The following is a 22,312-nucleotide window of genomic DNA, read 5'->3' as shown; positions in this document are numbered from 1 at the left end:
CCTGCGGCAATGCTTTGAATAAGCAAACACTTTAAATATGTTTCTGTGCTTTTGTGAAACTTAAACATTTTTCCCTGTAATGTTCTTCGTTTTATAAAACTCTAAAACAATGTATACAAAACAAGGAAGATAAGTAATTCCACCCCCTCCAAACCTTTAGTGGTTAAGAGGGGGATAGTGCACCCTCTGCAGGCCAGATGCGGGATACCTTGGAGGGTTTAGTGCGCCCTCTAGTGTGCCCTGTGGACCAGGCTGGACTTTGAAAACAAACAGAACCTGAAAATCCAGCCGTGAATCCTGGTCCTTGGGTGCTTAGTGATATCCTACCAGGTATATAATGACAATAATCACTTGAGAAATTAATAGGATGTAATAAAAATCTAGAAAACCATGAACAATTCTTTTTTTCTTTCTTTCTTTTTTGAGACGTAGTCTCGCTCTGTCACCCAGGCTAGAGTGCAGTGGCACGACGTTGGCTCACTGCAACCTCCACCTACTGGGTTCAAGCAGTTCCCCCACCTCAGCCTCCTGAGTAGCTGGGATTACAGGCGCCTACTACCATGCCCTAATTTTTGTGCTTTTAGTAGAGACGGGTTTCACTATGTTGGCAAGGCTGGTCTCGAACTCCTGACCTCAAGTGTTCCAGCCCACCTCCGCCTCCCAAAGTGCTGGGATTACAGGCATGAGCCACTGCTCTTGTCTCTTTGTATTTATTTTTTTAATTGTAATGGGTCTCACTCTGTCACCCAGGCTGGAGTGCAGGGGCACCATCTCCAGTAACTGCAGCCTTGACTTCCCAGGCTCAGGTGATCCTTCCACCTCAGCCTCCTGAGTAGCTGGGACTACAGATATGTGCCACCATGCCCAGCTAATTTTTGCATTTTTTGTAGAGACAGGGTTTTGCCATGTGGCCCAGGCTGGTCTCAACCTCCTGGGCTCAAGAGATCTGCCCACCTCAGCCTCCTAAAGTGCTGGGATTACAGGCGTGAGCCACTGCGCCTGGCCTGGACTCTTATTTCTGAGCCAAGTTATTTTTAATCTAGGAAGACAGCAAGTTGAATATGTTTAGTTTCATCACTGCTGGTACTTCAAGACACAACGACAGACATTTTCCATTTCTAGTATTCGTAACAGCGTGCACGGTGCCTCTCCAAGGGTGTGATTTGTCACTTACTTGATCCATGATTTCTTCTTCTACATCTGAATACACAAAATGCATTCATTACTTTATTTGATCATTGTGTTAATACTCATTGAACATTTCTATGTTCCAGGCACCATGCTGGATACTTAGGATGGAACAGAAAAGAAGACGCAGTTTGTGTCTTTCTGACACTTACAGTCCAGTGGGGGAGGGCAGGAAACACCCAGACCACATAGGAAGTGCCAGATGAGGATAAAACAGGTTTTACTCTAAGAGACCAGAAACACATGTGGGCCTTAGAAGAAATGTTGTGTGTGCTCCTGCTACCCCAAAGCACTGTGGAAGCAGTGATCCGCCATCACTTACCAATACTCATCATATATTCTCGGAAGACAGGACACCAGAACCAAAGTGGCAGCACGTGAAGATATGAAGTAAAGCCAGGAAACAGCTCCTTGAAGTCGGAATAATTTGTAGAAAAATTCCCAAAGGCTCCAGCCGCCAATATTCCATGGGGGTGAAACCCAAATATATAGTTGTGACTTGGATCCAAATCTTGAGTTTTGATGAGCTACGGCACATTCATATTGACATTTTTTAAAAAAGAAAATTCCCTGATTATTTTCCAATGAGAAACAAAAGGACTAGTTTTTGTGTCAACAGACAATGGAGAACATGACTCATTTTTGTTCCCTGGGTTGGAGCTGTTTCCAAATTTCTGAACCATCTTCTGAGCCCACATTCCTTTATATACAGCCTTCTCGATTTTGTCAAGTCAGTTTACAGTTCATTTAGTAATAGGAATCAAATTGCAGCCTTTCTCCCTGCTATGATTTGAATGTGTCCCTCAAAAGTAAGTGTTTAAAAACTTAATCCCCAATGCAACAGTGTTGGAGGTGGGGCCTAATGAGAGGTGATTAGGAATGAAAGCAGAGTTAATGGATTAATGCTGTTATCATAGAAGGGGGTTTGCTATCTTGGGAGTAAGTTCCTTATAAAAGCATGAATTCAACCCCCTCTTGCTCTTTCTTGGCCTCTCCTGCCCTTCCACCTTGCACTGTGGGCTGTTGCAGCAGGAAGGCTCTTGCCAGATGCCAGCATCTTTGGTATTGGCCTTCCCAGCCTCCACAACTGTGAGAAAGAAATTCGTTTTCTTTATAAATTACCTAGTCTTTGGTATTCTGTTTTAGCAACACAAAACAGACTAAGACACCCCCCCTGAAAAAGAAGCTTGAGATGTATGTGATGAAAACAAATTTCCACTCTTCTCCTAACTCAACATAATACTCTTTAAAACAGTTGTACTCACATGAATTGGAAAATAGTCCTTAAAGTGTTTCCAAAGAGTCCAATTTTTGATCCAGCTGGATCTCCTGCCCCCTTGCTCTGGGGTATGCCAGTCAAAGTAAAGCCACGTCAAATAAGGGATGTAAAGGAACCAATAGTTGTGTATGATCAGCATCACAGTGACTGCAATGGACATCTGCCCTGTAAGAAAAGAAAAAGTCTCATGGAATCAGAGTCTGTTAGTATCTGCTCACTGCAGTGGTCCACGGCAGGGGGATTAATACATACAAGATATGTTAAACCGAGCCTCAGTTCAGGTAAGGTAATACAACAAGACAGTGATGACATAGTATTATTTAACATTTATTAGATGCTTACCGTATGCCAAGCATTGTGTTATGGACCCTGCCAAGGTGTTTTTATTTAATCCTCATATAGCCACATACCAATAAAGTAGCCATAGTACTCTTTTTATTATTGAAGGGCGAGGTGGAAGGAATGGGTAGAGGAAACACTGAGCCATAATGTTCTTTCTAAAGAAGAGAAAATGGAAGCTTATAGAGGGGTTGAGTTGCCCAAGCCACACAGCATATAAGTGGTTGATCTGTCTGAATTTAAAGTCTAACTACTTAGTCATAGCTTTACATCACCTCCCGTCTGTGAATATATGGAAGGATCATCACTGACAGGAGGGATGTGGAGAATTTCCTACCACAGGAAATCCTATCTTCCTGTCTTGACCGAGCAACCATTATTCATGTGTCCACAAAGAGGGCCCATTCTAGCAACAAACTTCATTTTCAGGAACTCTACTGTCAGAGACTGAAATAGCAAAGGTGGGACTCTTCAGATCTTAGCATGCATCACTTCTTGCAATATTTGATAATGAGAAAGCAATCCTAATTATTTATGTGCCTAATAACATAGCTTCAAAATACACGGGGCAAAAACTGTCAAAACTTGACTTGGGTGGTATTGACAAGAATGGTTACCTTCAAGTAACACATGAAGCTCAGCTATATGTTTTTTAAATGTCTATGTTATATACTACAATTTAAAAATTATGAAAAGAGAAACATGCTAACAAGAGAAAGAGGATGTACATGAAGACATAAAGCCTGGCACATAGTAAATCTTCACTAATGCCAGCTACTATGACTTTAAGGAGTGCTGTTGCTGCTTTCTCTTCTATAACACAACGCAGTCTCCAATCTGGGGTTCGTTTCCACTCCCAAACTCTTACCTACTGCCAATCAACTTTGTTAAAGACAACCCTGTCCCCAAGTTATCCACCAAAGTGGATAGCAGATAAATAGTGCCTTAATCTATTATTGAAATATACACATATCTACTGACATATATGTTTTACCAAAAACAGAACATTTATTTATATTTTTTCTTTTTTTTCTTTTTTTTTTTTTTGAGACGGAATCTCACTCTGTTGCCCACACTAGAGTGCATGGGTGCAATCTCGGCTCACTGCAGCCTCCACCTCCTGGGTTCAAGCCTTCCAGGTAGCTGGGATTACAGGCGTGCACCACCACGCCCAGCTAATTTTTGTATTTTTTAGTAGAGACGGGGTTTCACCATGTTGGCTAGTCTGGTCTCAAACTCCTGACTTCAAGTGACCTACCCACCTCAGCCTCCCAAAGTGTTGGGATTACAGGCGTGAGCCACCGTGCCTAGCCTATTTATATTTCTTGATACATATAAATCAATACATTTCTCAGATGTATCACTGAACCCAGTCAGGAAACGGACTTGCTGCTGTCTCCAGAATTGGTTAAAGGTTGAAAGACTGGATGAAAGGTTAAGGGAGCATGTGTCCTCCACACCTCTGTGGGGTACCTGTTTCCTTCTGGACCCGCCAGAAAAGTTTCCATGAGTCCAAAGCACGCTGTAAAGAGTGCCCTCTGCCCTCGTTCCTACCAGGATCATTCCATTTTGCTTCCTTTGCTTTCTTCTTTCCAGATCTGAGTACTGATGATTTGCCACTATTGGTTAGTTATCTGTTTATTTTGGTAAGATGTGCAAAAAAATGACAGGAAACTTACGTGGGCCTCATTTTTTTGTACTCAAAGTTTGATCAGGTAAGCTACAGTGAAACAGGGCAGGGAAAGAGCAGTTACTGAGTGGAGAGCCATTCTCCTTCCCTGCATATGGAGCATCTCATTTATTCCTCCTTGCAACCCCCAAGATATACGTTACTGCCCCATTTTACAGTTGTAGAAACTGAGGCTCAGGACAACATGATGAAACCCCATCTCTACTAAAAATACAAAAATTAGCTGGGCATGGTGGCAGGCACCTGTAATCCCAGTTACTCAGAAGGCTGAGGCAGGAGAATGACGTGAACCCAGGAGGAGGCAGAGCTTGCAGTGAGCCAAGATGGTGCCACTGCACTCCAGCGTGGGATGAGGCTCAGGGAATTTGAGTGTCCAAATGATTTGCAGCTGGATCTGCCTAATCCTTAAACCTACGCACTTTTTCACAAAGGCACACTGTCCTCCAGCTAATGGTAATAACACTGTAGAGTAACTTATTACAGGTGCATAAGTAGGTTCATAAGCATAAAGAAGCAGGCAAGTGGGAGGTTCTGTTTTCCTTTCTACAAAGATGGAAAAACTGACACCAAAAGCAAACTGACCTAATTTTAATCACAGAGTGAGCCAGGAACAGATCCAAAAATAATGTCCCCAAGCTACTAATTCAATATTCCACTAACCGAACCCTGAATACCTGAATACATGCTGCATATCTCTTTAATGCTCATTACATGTTTTGCATCAAAAGAAGAAAACACAGTCAGGAGCAATGGCTCACACCTGTAATCCCAGCACTTTGGGAGGCTGAGGTGGGTGGATACCTGAGGTCAGGAGTTCGAGACCAGCCTGGCCAACATAGAGAAATCCAGTCTCTACTAAAAATACAAAAATTGGTGGGGTGTGGTGGTGGGTGCCTGTAGTCCCAGCTATTTGGGAGGTTAAGGCAAGAGAATCTCTTGAACCCAAGAGATGGAGTTTGTAGTGAGCCAAGATCATGCCATTGCATTCCAGGCTGGGCAACAAGAGAGAGACTCCGTCTCAAAAAAAAAAAAAAAAAGAAGAAGAAGAAGAAGAAGAAGAAAACACTATAAAAACTAGGTGACTAGATAACCTCTATTTTCTATACATGCTATATATCTCTTTAATGCTCTTTACATGTTTTGCATGTATAATAGTTAAGATGTAGGTCCGGAATTGAACTGCTAATCGGAATTTGCCACTGACAAGCTTCCTGACCTGGGACAAATTCTATGAGCTCTTGATCCTCAATTGCGCTGCCAGTAAAATGGGCTTGTGACAGCTCACGTTTCCAAATGCCACAAAAGGAATAAATAACATAAGGGTGTACAGTGCCTGGCACAGAACTACCGGTCATCAAATGCGAGCCACTGTTATAATAACTTTCTTTACTATTACGAATTTGGAGACTGCAAAATGTAGATGCAGACAGGACATCAGGCAATTTCCTGTCACTCAACAAAAACTACTTTTAAAATTTTCCTTTTGGACTTTTTTTCCCCTATGAACAGGTTATGTTTCTTTAATATGGCTGATCACACTTTTTTTTTAAATTTTGTATTTTATCACTTACAGTTATTTCACATTAGCTGTTTGGTATTACAGTGTTATTTTTAATGACTGATCAATATTCCATTGATTGTCAGTGCTAATTCAACCCTTCTCTTCATTTTAAACATCTGTGATTCTAACAATTTTTCTCTATAAATGTAATCTTGCATAAAGTTTCCCCACATTTTGATTTACTTCCGTAAGATAATAAGAAGTAAAATACGGCTAGGCATGGTGGCTCACGCTTGCAATCCCAGCACTTTGGGAGGCCGAAGGAGGTGGATCATGAGGTCAGGCGTTTGAGACAAGCCTGGCCAACATGGTGAAACCCCGTCTCTACTAAAAATACAAAAATTAGCTGGGCATGGTGGCAGGCGCCTATAATCCCAGCTGTTTGGGAGGCTGAGGCAGGAGAATCATTTGAATCTAGGAGTCAGAGGTTGCAGTGAGCCGAGACTGCACCATTGCACTCTGGCCTGGGCGACAGAGCAAGACTCTGTCTCAAAAAAAAAAAAAAAGTAAAATACTGGATGGCTAAGCAGAAACATCTTTGTCATCTGATACACTTCGATATTTTGCTACCCAAAGAAGTTGTTCTAATTTAAATTCCCACTCTAGACACTGCATACATTTTTTTGTTTCAAATCATAAACAGCATCACAATAGTTTTGTAATCCTTTGATTCTTGGTGGTTTTTTTTTTTGAGACAGAGTCTCACTCCATTGCCCAGGCTGGAATGCAATGACATGATCTCAGCTCACTGCAACCTCCGCCTCTTGGGTTCAAGGGATTCTCCTGCCTCAGCCTCCCAAGTAGTTGGGATTGCAGGCACGTGCTACCCTGCCCGGCTAATTTTTGTAGTTTTAGTAGAGACGGGGTTTCACCATGATGGCCAAGTTGGTCTCAAACTCCTGACCTCGGGTGATCTGCCCACCTCGGCCTCCCAAAGTGTTGGGATTACAGGCGTGAGCCACTGCACCTGATCCTGTAATCCTTTGATTCTAAATGGGATTGAAAGAAGAAAACACTATAAAAACTAGGTGACTAGGTAATCTCTATTTTCTATTTTTATCTCATTAAGCAATTCAGGGTAACTTGATTCTTCTAAATTGGAGTTCAAAGAGAAGAGGAAGATACAAACGTCTACGCCATTACATTGTGAAGCTCTCAAAACTCATGTTGATAACTTCAAAAGTTGTCTAGATTCACAAACCAAGTTGAGTTTAAGGCCTGAATTTTAGCTGAGTTGATTTATCTATATTCTGGATTAAAAACCACAACTCGGCTTCCTATCAACGACACTCTATTTTTACTCAGCTCACATAAATTCTACTTTCTCCATATTGTTGAGGAAGCTGTCCCTCACTCACTTTTTTTTTTTTTTTTGAAACAGAGTCTCACTCTGTTGCCCAGGCTAGAGTGCAATGGTGTGATCTCAGCTCACTGAACCTCCACCTCCCCGGTTCAAGTGATTCTCCTGCCTTGGCTTCCCAAGTAGCTGAGATTACAGGCATGCGCCACTATGCCTGGCTAATTTTTGTATTTTTAATAAAGGTGGGGTTTCACCATGTTTGCCAGGCTGGGGGCTAGAACTCCTGACCTCAGGTGATGCACCCACCTCAGCCTCCCAAAGCACTGGGATTACAAGCGTGAGCCACTGTTCCCGGCCCTTTTTTTTTTTCTTTTTCTTTTTTTAATTTAAGTGAAATTCACATAACATAAAAAACTAGTGATTTTAAAGAGAACCCTCCGGTGGCATTTAATTCACAATGTTGTACAACTACTACCACCATCTAGTTCCCAAACATCCCCCTTATTTCAAAATAAAACCCTTTATACTCCCCATTCCTCCCTCCCCTCCACCGCTGGCAATTACCAATCTGTAGTCTGTCTCTTTTTCTTTCTTTTTTTTTTTTTTTTTTTTTGAGACAGGGTCTCACTTTGTCACTCAGGCTGCAATGCAGTGGCGTGAACATGGGTCACTGCAGCCTCGACCTCTCGGGCTCAGGTCATCCTACCACCTTAGCCTCCCAAATAGCTGGGACTAGAGGTGCGCACCATGATACCTGGCTACTTTTTGTATTTTTCGTAAAGATAGGATCTTGCCATGTTACCCAGGCTACTCTTGAACTCCTGAGCTCAACCGATCCTCCTGCCTCAGCCTTCCAAACTGCTGGGATGACAGGTATGAGCCACTGTACTTGGCTGTAGTCTGTTTCTATGGATGTACCCACTCTCAATATTCATATGAATGGAATAGTATAATATGTGACCTTTTGTAGACTTTTGTTTAACATCAAGTTTTTTGTAGACCTTTGTTTAACATCAAGGTTTTGAGGTTCATCCATGTTGTAGCGTGTATCAGTACTTCATTCCTTTTTACAGCTGAGCAATATTCCCACATACACATACACCGTAATCTGCTTATTCATGCATCTGTTGATGGACATTTGGGTTGCTCCCACCTTTGGCTACTGTGAAGAGTGCCATAATGCCTCCATCACTGGAAACTTACTACATGTTTGAAACAAGTAGGGCTCCAGCAAAGTGTATGTGTGATCATCGAATTTAGCACCACCAATAAAGGGACAAAATGACATGATGCCTCCTCATAGGATCTACTGGGAAATGCACTCTGTCACCTTAGTCAAGCCCAGGTTGGCGGGGGCACTCTACGAGATAACTGGCTTGGGCTGTTTAAAAATAATCAACCTTATAAAAGCTTTAAAAACAAATAAAAGCTATAGGAACTGGTCTACCTCTAAAGGAAAAGTTGAAGATAATTAAGGAAATTTGAATATAAATCATGTATTAAATAAGATTATCGTATCCCTGATAATCTTATTTATCAGGGATAAATAAGATTATTATGTATCCCTGATACATTTCTTGGGTATGATAGTAGGATTTTGATTATACAGAGAATTCTTGTTTTCAGGTGATACATGCTATAGTATTCAAGTGTTATGATGTTTACAACTTAGTTTCTTCTAAATTGTTCAGCAGCAACAACAAAGTGTGTGTGTGTGTGTGTGTGTGTATGTGTGTGTGCGTGTGGTGAGAGAGAGAGAGAGCAAATGTGGCAAAATGCTAAAAAGTTGCTAAATCTAGATAAAAAAGAATATGTTTTCAAAAATTTTGATTTTATTATGGTAAGAGCACTTAACATGCAGTCTACCCTCGTAACAAACATTTGTGTAAACAAGTGTATAACGCAGTATTGTTAGTTGTAAGTACCAAGTACCGTGTCTGTGACATAATAATATTTGGTTTCTGCCCCCAGTTCCTGGCTTAGGGCTCCTAAAACTATTGTAATTTCCTGATCAACAGGGGTGCTAGGTACATCTTTCCATCTTTTGCTCTAATATTTGAACCCCAGTCCTGATGCTGAGCTTCCAATCCCTTGGAACTTCCTGAGTGACAGCAATGTCTTTTCTTCTAATGAGGCAACTCTTGGTGGGCTCCAGGATGGTGGCTGGTCACCAAAAGACTAAGCAGTCACTAGATGCTTGGAACTTGCAGCCCCATTCCCATCCTCAGGGAGAGGAGAGGGCTGGAAATGGAGTTAGTGACTGATCATGTTAGTAACTGATCATGCCTAAATGAGGAAGGTTCCATAAAGTCCAGAGTTCAGACAGCTTCTGGGTTGGTGAACACAATCACAAGCTGAGAGATTGGTGTACCCCAATGCCAAGAGGACAGAAGCTCCTGTGCTTTGGAACCTTCCAGACCTCTACCTAGGTACCTCATCATCTATATCCTTTATCATATCCATCATAATAAACTGCCAAACATAAGTGTTTTCCTGAGCACTGTGAGCCATCATAGCAAATGACAGAGTCCAAGGAGGAGGTCGTGTAAATCCTCAATTTGTAACTAGTCAGAGAGAAGCACAAGTGCCAACCTGGACTTGTGGTTGGCATCTAAAGTTGGGGCAGTCTTATAGATTGAGCTCTTCACCTGTGAGACCTAGCTCCAGGTAGACAGCATCAGAACTGAACTATAGAATACCTACTTGGTGTCTGGAGAGTTGGAGAAGGGTTGGTCCAGCAAAATCAGGGACGTAAATTTTCAGTTTCCAAGAATTGAAGACTTTTGGCAAGGAGTGGTGGCCAGGTCTGTGGCTTCTGGAAAGCGCTTAAACGCTTACACAGACAATTCCCATACATTAATGATTTTCCCTCTGTTGTCTCTACCCTTTCTGACTCCATTCCACTCACCTAGCTATTTACAGTAAGTGAAATTGTTCTAGAAAATCTCCATGAACAACCTGCATCAGCCAAAACATTGCGAAAACCATTGAACGTTTATCTACTTGCATTAAATAATGACCGTAATTAAGAAATAATTTAAGACTTTAACTTGTATATGTATTCTTTCTTCCTATTCTCATCCAAAAATTTTTCATATTTTTCAGCATGAAAGCTGTTTCCATACTTATTTTAACCATTTAACGTAGTATGGAGAAAGTAAGTAAAATTCAGAGGCAAGCAAAAATCCATTAGCACTTCTTTCCCTTCTTATTCCCAGAGACACTATATTTTTAAAATACCTATCTGTGCCATCTGTGGAACATAAGAATATAAGTGTAAATTTTTCTGATTTTAAAAATTGCTATTTTAAGAGAACTTGCCTCCCAGAGTTTTTAAGGGTTGTGCTAAAAGACAAATCTCATCAGACCCCTTTGCAGAATTTTGCAGCCTAGTTTTCTTCATATGTGGGTTTATGCTACACTGCTTTTAAAAAGTGTTGCATACAGGGAAATACATTTTTCTTGTTTTATAGCACAGGCAATCTTGAACCTACTTCCTTGCCTGAAGAAGGCAAATAAATTATAACAAACATCTGGTTGAAACCAGCCCCATGTTCTGAATATTTCAGGAAGGTTTCCATAAACACAAATACTTTGTATAGCTCAAACTGAAATCCGTGGAGATAATCCATAACAAAAGAGACACACTAGTGTTTACAAAAGCCCAAGAATCCCTTGTGTAATGTTAAAATGCACTTTCTCAAAATTTTCCAGATTAAAGGAACTAAAAGGACAACATAATGTGAAAAGACAAAATTACAGCAAATTTAGTTATGGAGCTAATTGACTTTTATTCACTATTCATGAATCAGGGCAGCCTCCATTCTGCAAAATAGGAGAGCTTTTACCGAGTAATGGTAGAACAGTGGGTAACGTAGAAACAAGGAAAACAGACCAAGAGGGAAGAAAAAGTGAATTGGCTATTGTCATGTCACTTCAGGTTTCTTTTTTATAAAAGTTAACGCAAAGGCGACTTCCTTATTACACTGACTCGGGCAGACTGGATCTCAGGAAAACTGGTCTATTTGGAGATCTTCCTGCTTCCTTGAAGTTTCAAATTTGATTATGTGGCACATAGGATGAGTGACTCCACTTTGGTTTGCTCGCGTCTGCTGGAGCCTAGCGCAGGAGCTCAGTCCAAAACAATGACTGCCCATAATTTCTGTTTAACACAACTAAATACAACATGTGGATTCCTTTGCTATACAGGACTTTAGTAAGAGAACTGCTGAAATATTTTTCTGATTTGGGTAATTGTACTGTGGCTATGGAAGAGAAATGTTCTTGGTTTTAGGACATATATACTGTAATCAGTTCAGTTAGTTTTCTACAAATTAAATTATAAGCTAATTCCATTCAAACAGCAATCCCAGTCAAAATCCCAGGAGGCTTTTTTTTTGGTGTGGAAATTGTCAACCTGATCCTAAAATGCATATGGAAATTATAAGGACTTGGAATAATCAAAACACCTCTGAAAAACAACAATACCAACAAAGTTTGAAGTTGGAATCAGTTTGAATATCTGATTTCAAGAATTATTATAAAGCTACAATAATCAAAACAACATGGTACTGGCATCAAGAGAGATAAACACATCAATGGCACAGAATAAAGAGTCTAGAAATAAACCCATGCATATATGGACAATTGGTATTTGATAAAGGCACAAGGGCAATGCAGTAGAGAGCTGACAGTGATCTTTCAAAAAAGAGCTGGAACAATTGGATTATACATACACAAAAAAATGGACTTAGACACTGTACCATACACAAAAATTAACCCTAAATAGATCATAGATCTATATGGAAAACCTAAAACTATTAACACTGGTAGGAGAAAATATAGAAGAAAATTTTTGTGACCTCGGATTAAGCGAAGAATTTTTTTGTATTATTATTGAGACAGAGTTTTTTGCTCTTTTCACCCAGGCTGGAGTGCAATGGCGTGATCTCAGCTCACTGCAACCTCCACCTCCTGGGTTCAAGCAATTATCCTGCCTCAGCCTCCCGAGTAGCTGGGACTACAGGTACCTGCCATCGCGCCCAACGAAGTTTTATATTTTTAGTAGAGGCAGGGTTTCCCCACGTTGGCCAGGCTGGTGTCGAACTCCTGACCTCAGGTTATTCACCCGCCTCGGCCTCTCAAAGTGCTGGGATTACGGACGTGAGCCACCGCACCTGGCCGGATTAAGCAAAGATTTTAAAGATATGACATCCAACACAATCTATTAAAAACATGGATACATAGGACTTCATCAAAATTAAAACTTCCGCTCTTCAAAAGACACTGTTAAGAGATTGAAAGGATAATCCATAGACTGAAAGAAAAATCTATACAAAGCTCAAGGCTGATAAATGACTTTATATCTAGAATATACAAGAACTCTCAAAACTCAGCAATAGGAAAACAAGCAATCCTATAAAAACCAGACAAAAGATTTAAACAGATACTTCAACAAGGAATACAGATGGCAACTATGCAAATGAAAAGATGCTCACGGTCATTAGTCATTGAGGACATGCAAATTAAAGCCACAATGAGACACCACTACACTTATTAAAATTGCAAAAATTGGGGCTCAGCAACATTCTCTTGGCTCCTGGTGGTCAGTGGGGGAAGCGTGTGGGCAAGTCAGCACTCACCATCCAGTTAATCCAGTCCTATTTGCTAATGGATTATGATCCAATCACTTAAGATTCCTATGCAAAGCATTGTGTGATAGATAACACAGCAGACTGGCTAGATATTTTTTTTTTTTTTTTTTTTTTTTTTTGAGACGGAGTCTTGCTCTGTCGCCCAGGCTGGAGTGCAGTGGCCGGATCTCAGCTCACTGCAAGCTCCGCCTCCCGGGTTCTCGCCATTCTCCTGCCTCAGCCTCCCGAGTAGCTGGGACTACAGGCGCCCGCCACCTCGCCCGGCCAGTTTTTTGTATTTTTTAGTAGAGACGGGGTTTCACCGTGTTAGCCAGGATGGTTTCGATCTCCTGACCTCGTGATCCGCCCGTCTCGGCCTCCCAAAGTGCTGGGATTACAGGCTTGAGCCACCGCGCCCGGCCGATATTTTAGATAAAGCAGAACAAGAAGAGTTTGGAGCCATGAGATAACAGAATATGAGGACTGGCGAGGGCTTCCTGTTGGTCTTTTGAGTCATGGGCGAGGCAGTTTTGGAAAAAAATCTATACATTTCAAAGACAGATTCTCAGAGTAAATGATTATGATGAGTTTCCAATGATTTTATTTGGCCATAAAGCAGATCTGGATCTTTAAAGACAAGTAACACAGGTAGGACAGAGTTAGTACGGCAACTTAAGGCAGCATACCCAGAAGACATTAGCAAAGGATAGAATGAATGTAGCTTAAACTTTCCATTAACTTGTCCAAGTTATAAGGAAATTTCAAGAGCAGTAACTTCCTTCTTCACCAGAACCCACACGGAAAGAAAAAGACAAGAAAGGCTGCTACTGTGTCATTTTCTAGAATCCTTTGAGTTTTAGCTATCAGCCTCCAGGAAAAGCCCTCATCTTCTTTTTCTCTCCTTATAGTTTACATCTCATTATTATCTTTCCAGCCTTAGACAAACATTAGCTTTAGACCAAGAAGCTGGTGAGTCCTTTCCATGAAGCTAACACAATGATCATTTCCAGACAAATTTAAAGGAAATGCCAAGGCTGCTTCAAAATTTTCTGATTTCATTAAAATATATATGCCAGGCATGGTGGCTTTTTAGTAGAGACAGGGTTTCACCACATTAGCCAGGATGGTCTTGATCTCCTGACCTTGTGATCTGCCTGCCTCGGCCTCCCAAAGTGCTGGGATTACAGGCGTGAGCCATTGCGCCCGGCCAATAAGTACTTTTATATGTTTATAAGCATTATACTTTACAACATACCTTGTAAATATGTAAAGGTAAGTATTTAATTCTCATTGTTCACTTTTAACTGACAAAGCATAAAAAGTGGAAACTACAGAAGCTGTGGTAGAACGTGTACTTGCTGGTCTGGTTTTCGTTGTATCCACCTTTGGCCAGTCACATATCTACTCAAGAAACCTTCCCAATAAAGTACAACAGGATGAGACTCTGAGATCATTTTCAGTATCCCCCTACTAGAAATTGACTGTTATATCTCAGGTATGAAGCGTAAAATTTTAGTTGACAATTAGTATAATTGTGGATGGCTTCTGACTTTGTTTTTTAATTCTGTGGATTGTGTTTAAACAATTCAAAAGTATGTTCCTGATTTTTAGATACTAAAATACACAGTTGTCACTTTATTGAACATGTACAAAAGTCCCACAAAGTTTTTTTTTTTTTCTTTTTTTGAGACAGAGTCTCACTGTGTCGCCCAGGCTGGAGTGCAGTGGTGTGATCTCAGCTCACTGCAAGCTCCACCTCCTGGGTTCACGCCATTTTCCTGCCTCAGCCTCCCAAGTAGCTGGGATTACAGGCGCCTGCCACTACGCCCGGCTAGTTTTTTTGTTGTTGTTTTTTGTTTTTTTCGTATTTTTAGTAGAGACGGGGTTTCACCCTATTAGCCAGGATGGTCTCGATCTCCTGACCTCGTGATCCGCCCACCTCGGCCTCCCAAAGTGCTGGGATTACAGGCATGAGCCACCGTGCCCGGCCAGTCCCATGAAGTTTATAGAGCATACCTTTATATAGCTTCAGGTGCCAGAATTAAAATTGATCTGTATCACAAGAAAAGAAATTGCAAAAACTAAATAGACTGCAACGAGTGATGGTAAGGACATGGAGCAATTAGAACTCTCATGCCCTGCCAGTGAGAATGTTAAATGATGTAATAGTCTGGAAGAAACTTCGGTGATTTCTGGAAAATTTAAACCTGCAACTATCATATAATCAAGCCGTTACATTCTTAGGTTTACCTATGAATAAAGAAAGTATCTGTTCATACAAAGATCTGTAGGTGAAAGTTCATGGTAGTATTATTCATAATAGCTATGAGCCAAATATTCATCAATAGGTGGTTGAACAAATTGCAATACGTCCATGCAAGAGAATGCTGCTTAGAAACAAAAAGCAATGAACTACTGATATATATGAGAAAGAGCCTCAAAATAATTATGCTGAGTGAAAGAAGCCAGACAAAAGGAGAGTATATGTGATGTGATTCCATTTATACAAAACTCTAGAAAATGCAAACTAATCTGTGGTGACAGATCAGAAAATATCAGGTGCAGTTATGGCTCACACCTGTAATCCTAGCACTTTGAGAAGTCAAGGTGGGAGGATCTCTTGAGCCCAGGAGTTCCAGACCAGCCTAGACAACATAGAGAGACCCCATTTGTATAAAAAGAAAGAAAGAAAGAGAAAGAAAGAAAGAGAGAGAGAAAGAAAGAAAGAGAAAGGAAGGAAGGAAGGAAGGAAGGAAGGAAGGAAGGAAGGAAGGAAGGAAGGAAGGAAGGAAGGAAGGAAGGATGGAAGGAAGGAAGGAAGAAAAGAAAAGACATCAGTGGTTGCTTGGGAAGGGGTGTAGGGGGTGGGCAGAGAAGGAGGGCTTACTGTTTGATTTTATTACTAAATGAAACATTTTGCTACTTTAAAATATATTCCAAGTACTAATAGCTTAAACTCACTTTCCTGGTGGTGGCAAGAAAAATGCATTCTGGAATTTTGATTTAGAGATCTTAAATCTCTAAATTTCTTCACCACCGGAAGTAACTATTGTATCAACTCCTTACTTAAAACTTGATAATTAAATGGAAAGAAGATAGCATTTATCCTTTCTTTCCTGTAAGAATTGAATTGTAGGGTAGTCAAATGGTGCTACATGATGAGACAATATTTTTAACTGCAGAAATTCCAGCTAATAAATGAAGAATAAATGATAGAATAAGAAAATCACCATTTTGCAGCTTCAAATAAAAAAAGTAATCCAGGCAAGGATCATGACTTAAATCACTAGATGAAAGTTTGCAGCATGCCAGTCATCACCTCGGATTACTTCCTTCCTAGACCCACTGACCAATTGTAGACACAAATAATGGGACAAGCACGCACTGTGTGTGCGTCCTGATGTGATGTAACATGAAGTGCACAGCAGCACTTGGGAAGAAGTCTTGCCCAAAAGGTTTCATCTAAATCTAATCAAGCATTTAGCTCTAACTTCCATCTTTTAAAAGAAATACAAGGGATAGAGGACAAATTAACCCTACAAAGAAGCAGACAAACTCACAAAGTGAGACATCCTGCAGGACCCATGTCAAATGGTTTCTTCAAGGCTTCATTGACAAGAAAACAAAGGGGAGACACTGTTCTACATGAAAGACATAAAAACCAAATATAACACGTGGGTCTTATTTGGATTTGGGTTTAAACAAATTGCCAGTAAAAGTGTATTTTTGTTTGGGCACAGTGGTTCACACTTGTAATCCCATTACTTTGGGAGGCTGAGGCAGGAGGATCACTTGCACCTGGGAGTTTGAGACCAGCCAGGGCAACATAAGGAGACCCCACCTCTACCAAAAAGAAAAAACAACAAGAAAAAAAGTGTAGTTTTGGTACAATTTAGGACACCCGAACTTGGTTTACATGATTTTAAGCAATTTTTGTTAACTACGCTAGGTGTGACAAGAGTACTATGGTTACATACAAAATACTAATTTTTAAAATATGCAAACTAAAGTATTTAGTATTAAAATATCTTAATGTGTGAGTTCACTAGACACAAAGGAAACAACAGACACTGCGGCCTACATAAGGGTGGAGGGTGGAGGATGAGGAGGAAAAGCTACCGACTGAGTACTATGCCAATTATTTGGGTGATGAAATAATCTGTACAATCCCCACGACGCAAAATTTACCCATATATCAAACCTGCACATGTACTCCTGAACCTAAAAGGTAAAAAAATTATACAAAAAAAAAGATTTGTTTTAAAATATTTTTTGCAAAATAATGGATAAAATGTATACGGCAAATTATTAAATAACTATAAACCTAGGTCATGGGTATATGGGAATTCATACTCTTCTGTCTACTTTCTGTATGTTTGAAATTTCCCACAATATAATTTCCAAGATATGTGATAACACAAAATATGCTCCTGCTAACACAAATGTCAAATGTGTGAAACGTTGAAAACATGGAGGTGAATTGGATCTAGAACCACTGTAGTTTGATTCAAATTAGGCACAGGTCATTGAGCACCTGTCATGTCTTCATCACTAATCCCCTCACATGTGGTCACATGTGTCTCAACTTTCCACTACTGAGCCATGTGATCTTGAGTAATTTACTTTGCCTCCTAGTTCCTTCATTGGTAAAGTGAGGGTAAGGGGTAGTCACTCTCACCGGGTTGCTGTGAGGATTACATGAGTTCATACTCTAGGGATCTGGTGTGTGGATAGTTCTATTCTGGGTGATAGACCAGAAACAGCCATTCAACAAGTATTTGTGTATATCTCAAGTATTTGTGTATATCTCGAGTATTTGCATATATCTTCCAAAGGTCAGACACATACTGTGTGTTCCCTCACTGAGCTTGTAGACTAGGACAGCCATAGAGAACTTTCTCAAGTCACCACAGCCATACACAGATACAAGCAATGATAAGTGCCATGAAAGAAAACAACAGTGGCTATCAGAGATGTGATGAATGATCAGTTAGGAAGTCAGACTCCAAGTTCAGGCCATTAAAGAGAGCAGTTCAATGGTTAAAGCAGAGACTTTGGGCAGAATACTTGGGTTTGAAACCAGCTCTACCACGTCCTGCTAGCTGCATCACCTTGAGCAATTTACTTCACCTCTTAGTTCCCTCATCCGTACCATGAGTGCAGGAATAGTCCTTACCTCACACGGGTGTTGTGAAGATTGCTAGTTAATCACGGATGTTGCTTAGAACAGCACCTGGCACATACCAAGCGCTGGATAAGGTTGTGTGTTGTTACCTCCGTGGTGCTTTGATCCAAAGCAAAACGGGGTGTAATGTTATCAACCCTGCCTCACGGTGTGTGGCCTGTGAGGACTTAATGAGTTAACATTTTGAATTACCTTTTTTTTTTTCCCCCGTAAATTCTACCTAGCAGCACAGGAGAGTCACTTGGAGAGTTCTTAAAAGAGGAAAAAGGAAAAAAAAAAAAAAAAAAAAAAAAAAAAAAAAAGGTGTACAGGTTTCATTCTGAAACAAACGACTTAGAAATTCCAGGGATGAGCAGGGCGCGGTGGCTCATGCCTGTAATCCCAGCACTTTGGGAGGCTGAGGCGGGCAGATCACCTGTGATTGGGAGTTTGAGACCACTCTGACCAACATGGAGAAACCCCGTCTCTATTAAAAAGACAAAATTAGCCAGGTGTGGTGGCACATGCCTGTAACCCCAGTTACTCGGCAGTCTGAGGCAGAAGAATCACTTGAACCCGGGAGGCGGAGGTTGCGGTGAGCCGAAGATCGCGCCATTGCACTCCAGCCTGGGCAACAAGAGTGAAACTCAGTCTCAAAATAATAAATAAATAAATAAACAAACAAACAAATAAATAAATCCCAGGGACAGAGCCTGGGCAGCTGTATTTATAGAAGCTTCTCCAGTGATTCTCATCTAGAGCCAGGGTTGAGAACCACTGATCTAGGCTTTCGAAATGTAAAAGCAGTTTTAAAAGTGTAAAACTCTCCAATGCAATGGGTTTTTTTTTACTATTGGCACCCCAACGCTGTACAATCCATGATCTTACAGCATACACATGATCTTCATCTTTAGAAGAGTTTATGTTTCAATAGAAGGGTTTCCCCCAAATTCCTCTCTCCTCCCACATCACCCCTATGTACTTCAAGAGCAGAACAAATATGAAGAAGAAGAAGAAGAGGAAGAGGAAGAGGAAGAGGAAGAGGAAGAAGAAGAAGAAGAAGAAGAAGAAGAAGAAGAAGAAGAAGAAGAAGAAGAAGAAGAAGAAGGAGAAGAAGAAACCAAGTAAACACCTTTGCCCCATCTAATGATTCGGCTAGTGTATGTTTCATGGGCTCAACCTGGGAACCAACTGGAACACACACGCTCCCGGGTCACATTATTTCCAGAGAGAAACCGTTCAACCAAACGCAATGAGCAGGCCTCTTTACAGAAAGGTACTGCTATGCATCCAGGAAATCTCCAAAACGGTAAAGGGAACACAGCTCTTTGTCAGGAGGGTGGGGAGACGAAGGAATCAGGTTCTAACTACTTAGACATTACTTTTCCATCTATGAATCAACAGTTCGAGAAACGAGTTTGCCAACTTTTGAGGGATTAAAGTGCTCAAGCGTTGGATGGAGTCATGGTTACATTTTGGTGGATACAGTTGCCAAAAGTCATCGAGCTGTATCCGTATAACTGCGCGTTTTATTGTAGGCAAGGTGCACCTCAATTTAAAAAAAAAAAAAAGATAACGCAGGGGAAAATAAAGTTAAACAGCCATTAGCGATGAGGGTCTCCTGAGAAAACAAACCGGCGTCCACGTTAGCGCCAAACGCCCTCTTTCACCCGCCTGCTGTGGCCGACAGGGGAACGAGGGTTGGAAGGTTCTATGCAGGTTCTGGAATCCGGACCATCCCGAGGGAGGACACGGAGCCCACGCGCCGCTGCCCGGGGGCGGGGTCCTTACCCAGCAGCACGAAGTACAGGACCCACTGCAGCACGGCCACCGTTTGCAGCCGCCGCGCCAGGGGGATGTTGAGCGGTGCAAACTCGACCTTCATGGCCCAGCCGGGCGAGGACTGCGCCAGCCACTGCCGCCTGCACCCTCGCTCCTCTGTGGCGCCTGTGGGCAGTGCCCGGCCGGATCCGGGCCCGGCGCTGGGCACTGGCTGGGCGGAGAGGAGGAGGCAGAGGCTAGGCAACGGGCGGGGACCCAACTTGGCCCTGGGTAGGAGGGCGGCCTCGGCTGAGGCTGGGGGCAGCCAATCACAAGCGCCCCGTGCCAGAGCGGGCCCAGCGCCCTGGCCCCGCAGCAGCTGCCGCGGCCCGGGGCGCATTGGCTGGCTCGCCAGGGCGCTGGCGAGAGCGCGCCGCATGGGACACGAGGGACGGGGAGAGGGGTCAGCTGGCAGCCAGCCCATGCCGGGTAACGCGGGCTCCTGCCGCCTGGCTGAGGACCTGGGATCTCCACGAGGATCTGACTCTTGTTTGGCTGATTGATCACCCAGCGCTTGCCTTCAGCGTCCGCCCTTAAACTCACGCCTTCCTTCGAACCCTCTGCGACTGGGGAAGGGTTAGTTTGAGGAATCGCAGGCCAGCTGGAGAGAGGAGCCAGACTTGTTTCTTAGCTTATTGGTCTGTGTCCCCCCCGCCACCTCCAGTTTCCCCTGGGAGGGGAAGAGGACCTAGCTTCCTCACTCTTGGGTCCTCAGATCCCTATAGGAGCTCTGGGAACCTTTCACCCATTCATTCATCCAACCCGTATTTATTAAGCACTGGCCACGTGCTGGGCACCATCCGGGCGCTCCGATAACCAAGCTATCAAGCGCGTCTCTGTGAAGAGACCACCAACAGGCTTTGTGTGAACAAGGCTGTTTATTCGCCTGGGTGCAAGTGGGCTGAGTCCGAAAAGAGTCAGCGAAGGGAGATGGGGAAGGGGTTGCTTTATAGGAGTTGAGCAGGTAATGGAAAATTACAGTAAAAGGTGGTTTTCTATTGTTAGCAGAGGAAGGGGTCACCAGGTACACGTGAGGAGATCATAAGACTCATTGTCCAGAAGAAGAATGTCACAAAGCCAACTGATCAGCTAAGGTATGGCAGGGAGCAGTCACAATGATAAAACGTTGTAATGTTGGTTAATCAGTTAAGGCAGGAACTGGTTGTTTTACTTCTTTGTGTTTTTTTGGCTGCTCCAGGCTTCTTGGCTCCTGCAGGCCACCTGGATGTGTATGTGCAGGTCACATCAAGGTTATAATGGCTGAACTTGGGCTCAGAGGCCTGACACAAGCTATTCATTGTCTTGTTTTCAGAGTACAGGGAGAAACAGCCATCAGCAAAACAACTACACAATTTGGTGTATAATTACAAGTAAGACCCTACTGTGAATAACCAGAAGATTCCAAAACCAAGACTGCTGCATGGTCAGGGAAGTGTCTGAAGAAGTGCCCTTACTTGAGCTGTAGCCAAATTTAGTTAACCCAGCAGTCATCCAGGCAAAGGGAAGCACACGTGCAAAGGTCCTGTGGCCGAACTCCAGGAAGAGCTCAAAGAGTGGGAGCTTGGGGAACAAGGGTGAGATTGGGGTGACATCAGGCAAAAATGGTGGGTAAGGTCCAGAGCCTTGCAGACTGTGTTTAGGGTTCAAGTTTGTACCCCAAGAGCAATACAAGACACTGAAGGGTTTCAATTATGATATGCTAAATGGATAAATGGATGGCTAGATTCTAAATAGTGCCTAGTCCTTGGAAGTGACCACTGCACTTTATTTATAAATATTAATTACCACATAGTTGAAAAACTGAAAATGATGAGTAGCTGTCAAGTCTTGCTGGAGAGGACTTGGAACAGGGCAAAACAACAGAGTTGGCCCTCCCTTCTCCCACATCCTATGCCATTTTCTTCTTTAACATTTTAATACAAAGGGAGTTGGATTAAAACAAATACCAGGGCCGGGAGCGGTGGCTCAAGCCTGTAATCCCAGCACTTTGGGAGGCCGAGAAGGGCGGATCACGAGGTCAGGAGATCGAGACCATCCTGGCTAACACGGTGAAACCCCATCTCTACTAAAAAAATACAAAAAACTAGCTGGGCGAGGTGGCGGGCGCCTGTAGTCCCAGCTACTCGGGAGGCTGAGGCAGGAGAATGGTGTGAACCCAGGAGGCGGAGCTTGCAGTGAGCTGAGATCCGGCCACAGCACTCCAGACTGGGTGACAGAGCAAGACTCTGTCTCAAAAAATAAATAAATAAATAAATAAATAAAACAAATACCAGGGCCACTTGGCGGAGTTGTTTGTGACTTTTTGTATGCAAAACTTGTTTGGGTTTTTTTTTTTCC

At 42.3% G+C, this 22,312-nt stretch overlaps 1 protein-coding gene across 1 annotated transcript in view; it reads right to left on the bottom strand.

The window, feature by feature from the left end:
* Nucleotides 1-20,145, bottom strand: part of MOGAT1 (monoacylglycerol O-acyltransferase 1) — a 41,412-nt gene extending 21,267 nt beyond the window's left edge. Inside the window, exons 1-3 of the mRNA XM_007966442.3 lie at nt 19,946-20,145; nt 2,454-2,632; nt 1,511-1,715 (exon numbers count right to left, since the gene is read on the bottom strand). Of these exons, the coding sequence (XP_007964633.3) occupies nt 1,511-1,715; nt 2,454-2,632; nt 19,946-20,039 (478 nt within the window). The 5' untranslated portion in view covers nt 20,040-20,145. The remainder of the gene's footprint in view (nt 1-1,510; nt 1,716-2,453; nt 2,633-19,945) is intronic.
* Nucleotides 20,146-22,312: the final 2,167 nt, after the last annotated feature.

The sequence above is a fragment of the Chlorocebus sabaeus genome, chromosome 10 (genome assembly GCF_047675955.1).
Source record: "Chlorocebus sabaeus isolate Y175 chromosome 10, mChlSab1.0.hap1, whole genome shotgun sequence".
Taxonomy (NCBI): Eukaryota; Metazoa; Chordata; class Mammalia; order Primates; family Cercopithecidae; genus Chlorocebus; species Chlorocebus sabaeus.
Note: the sequence above shows the minus strand (reverse complement) of the source record. Positions and strands in the feature narration are given on the sequence as shown.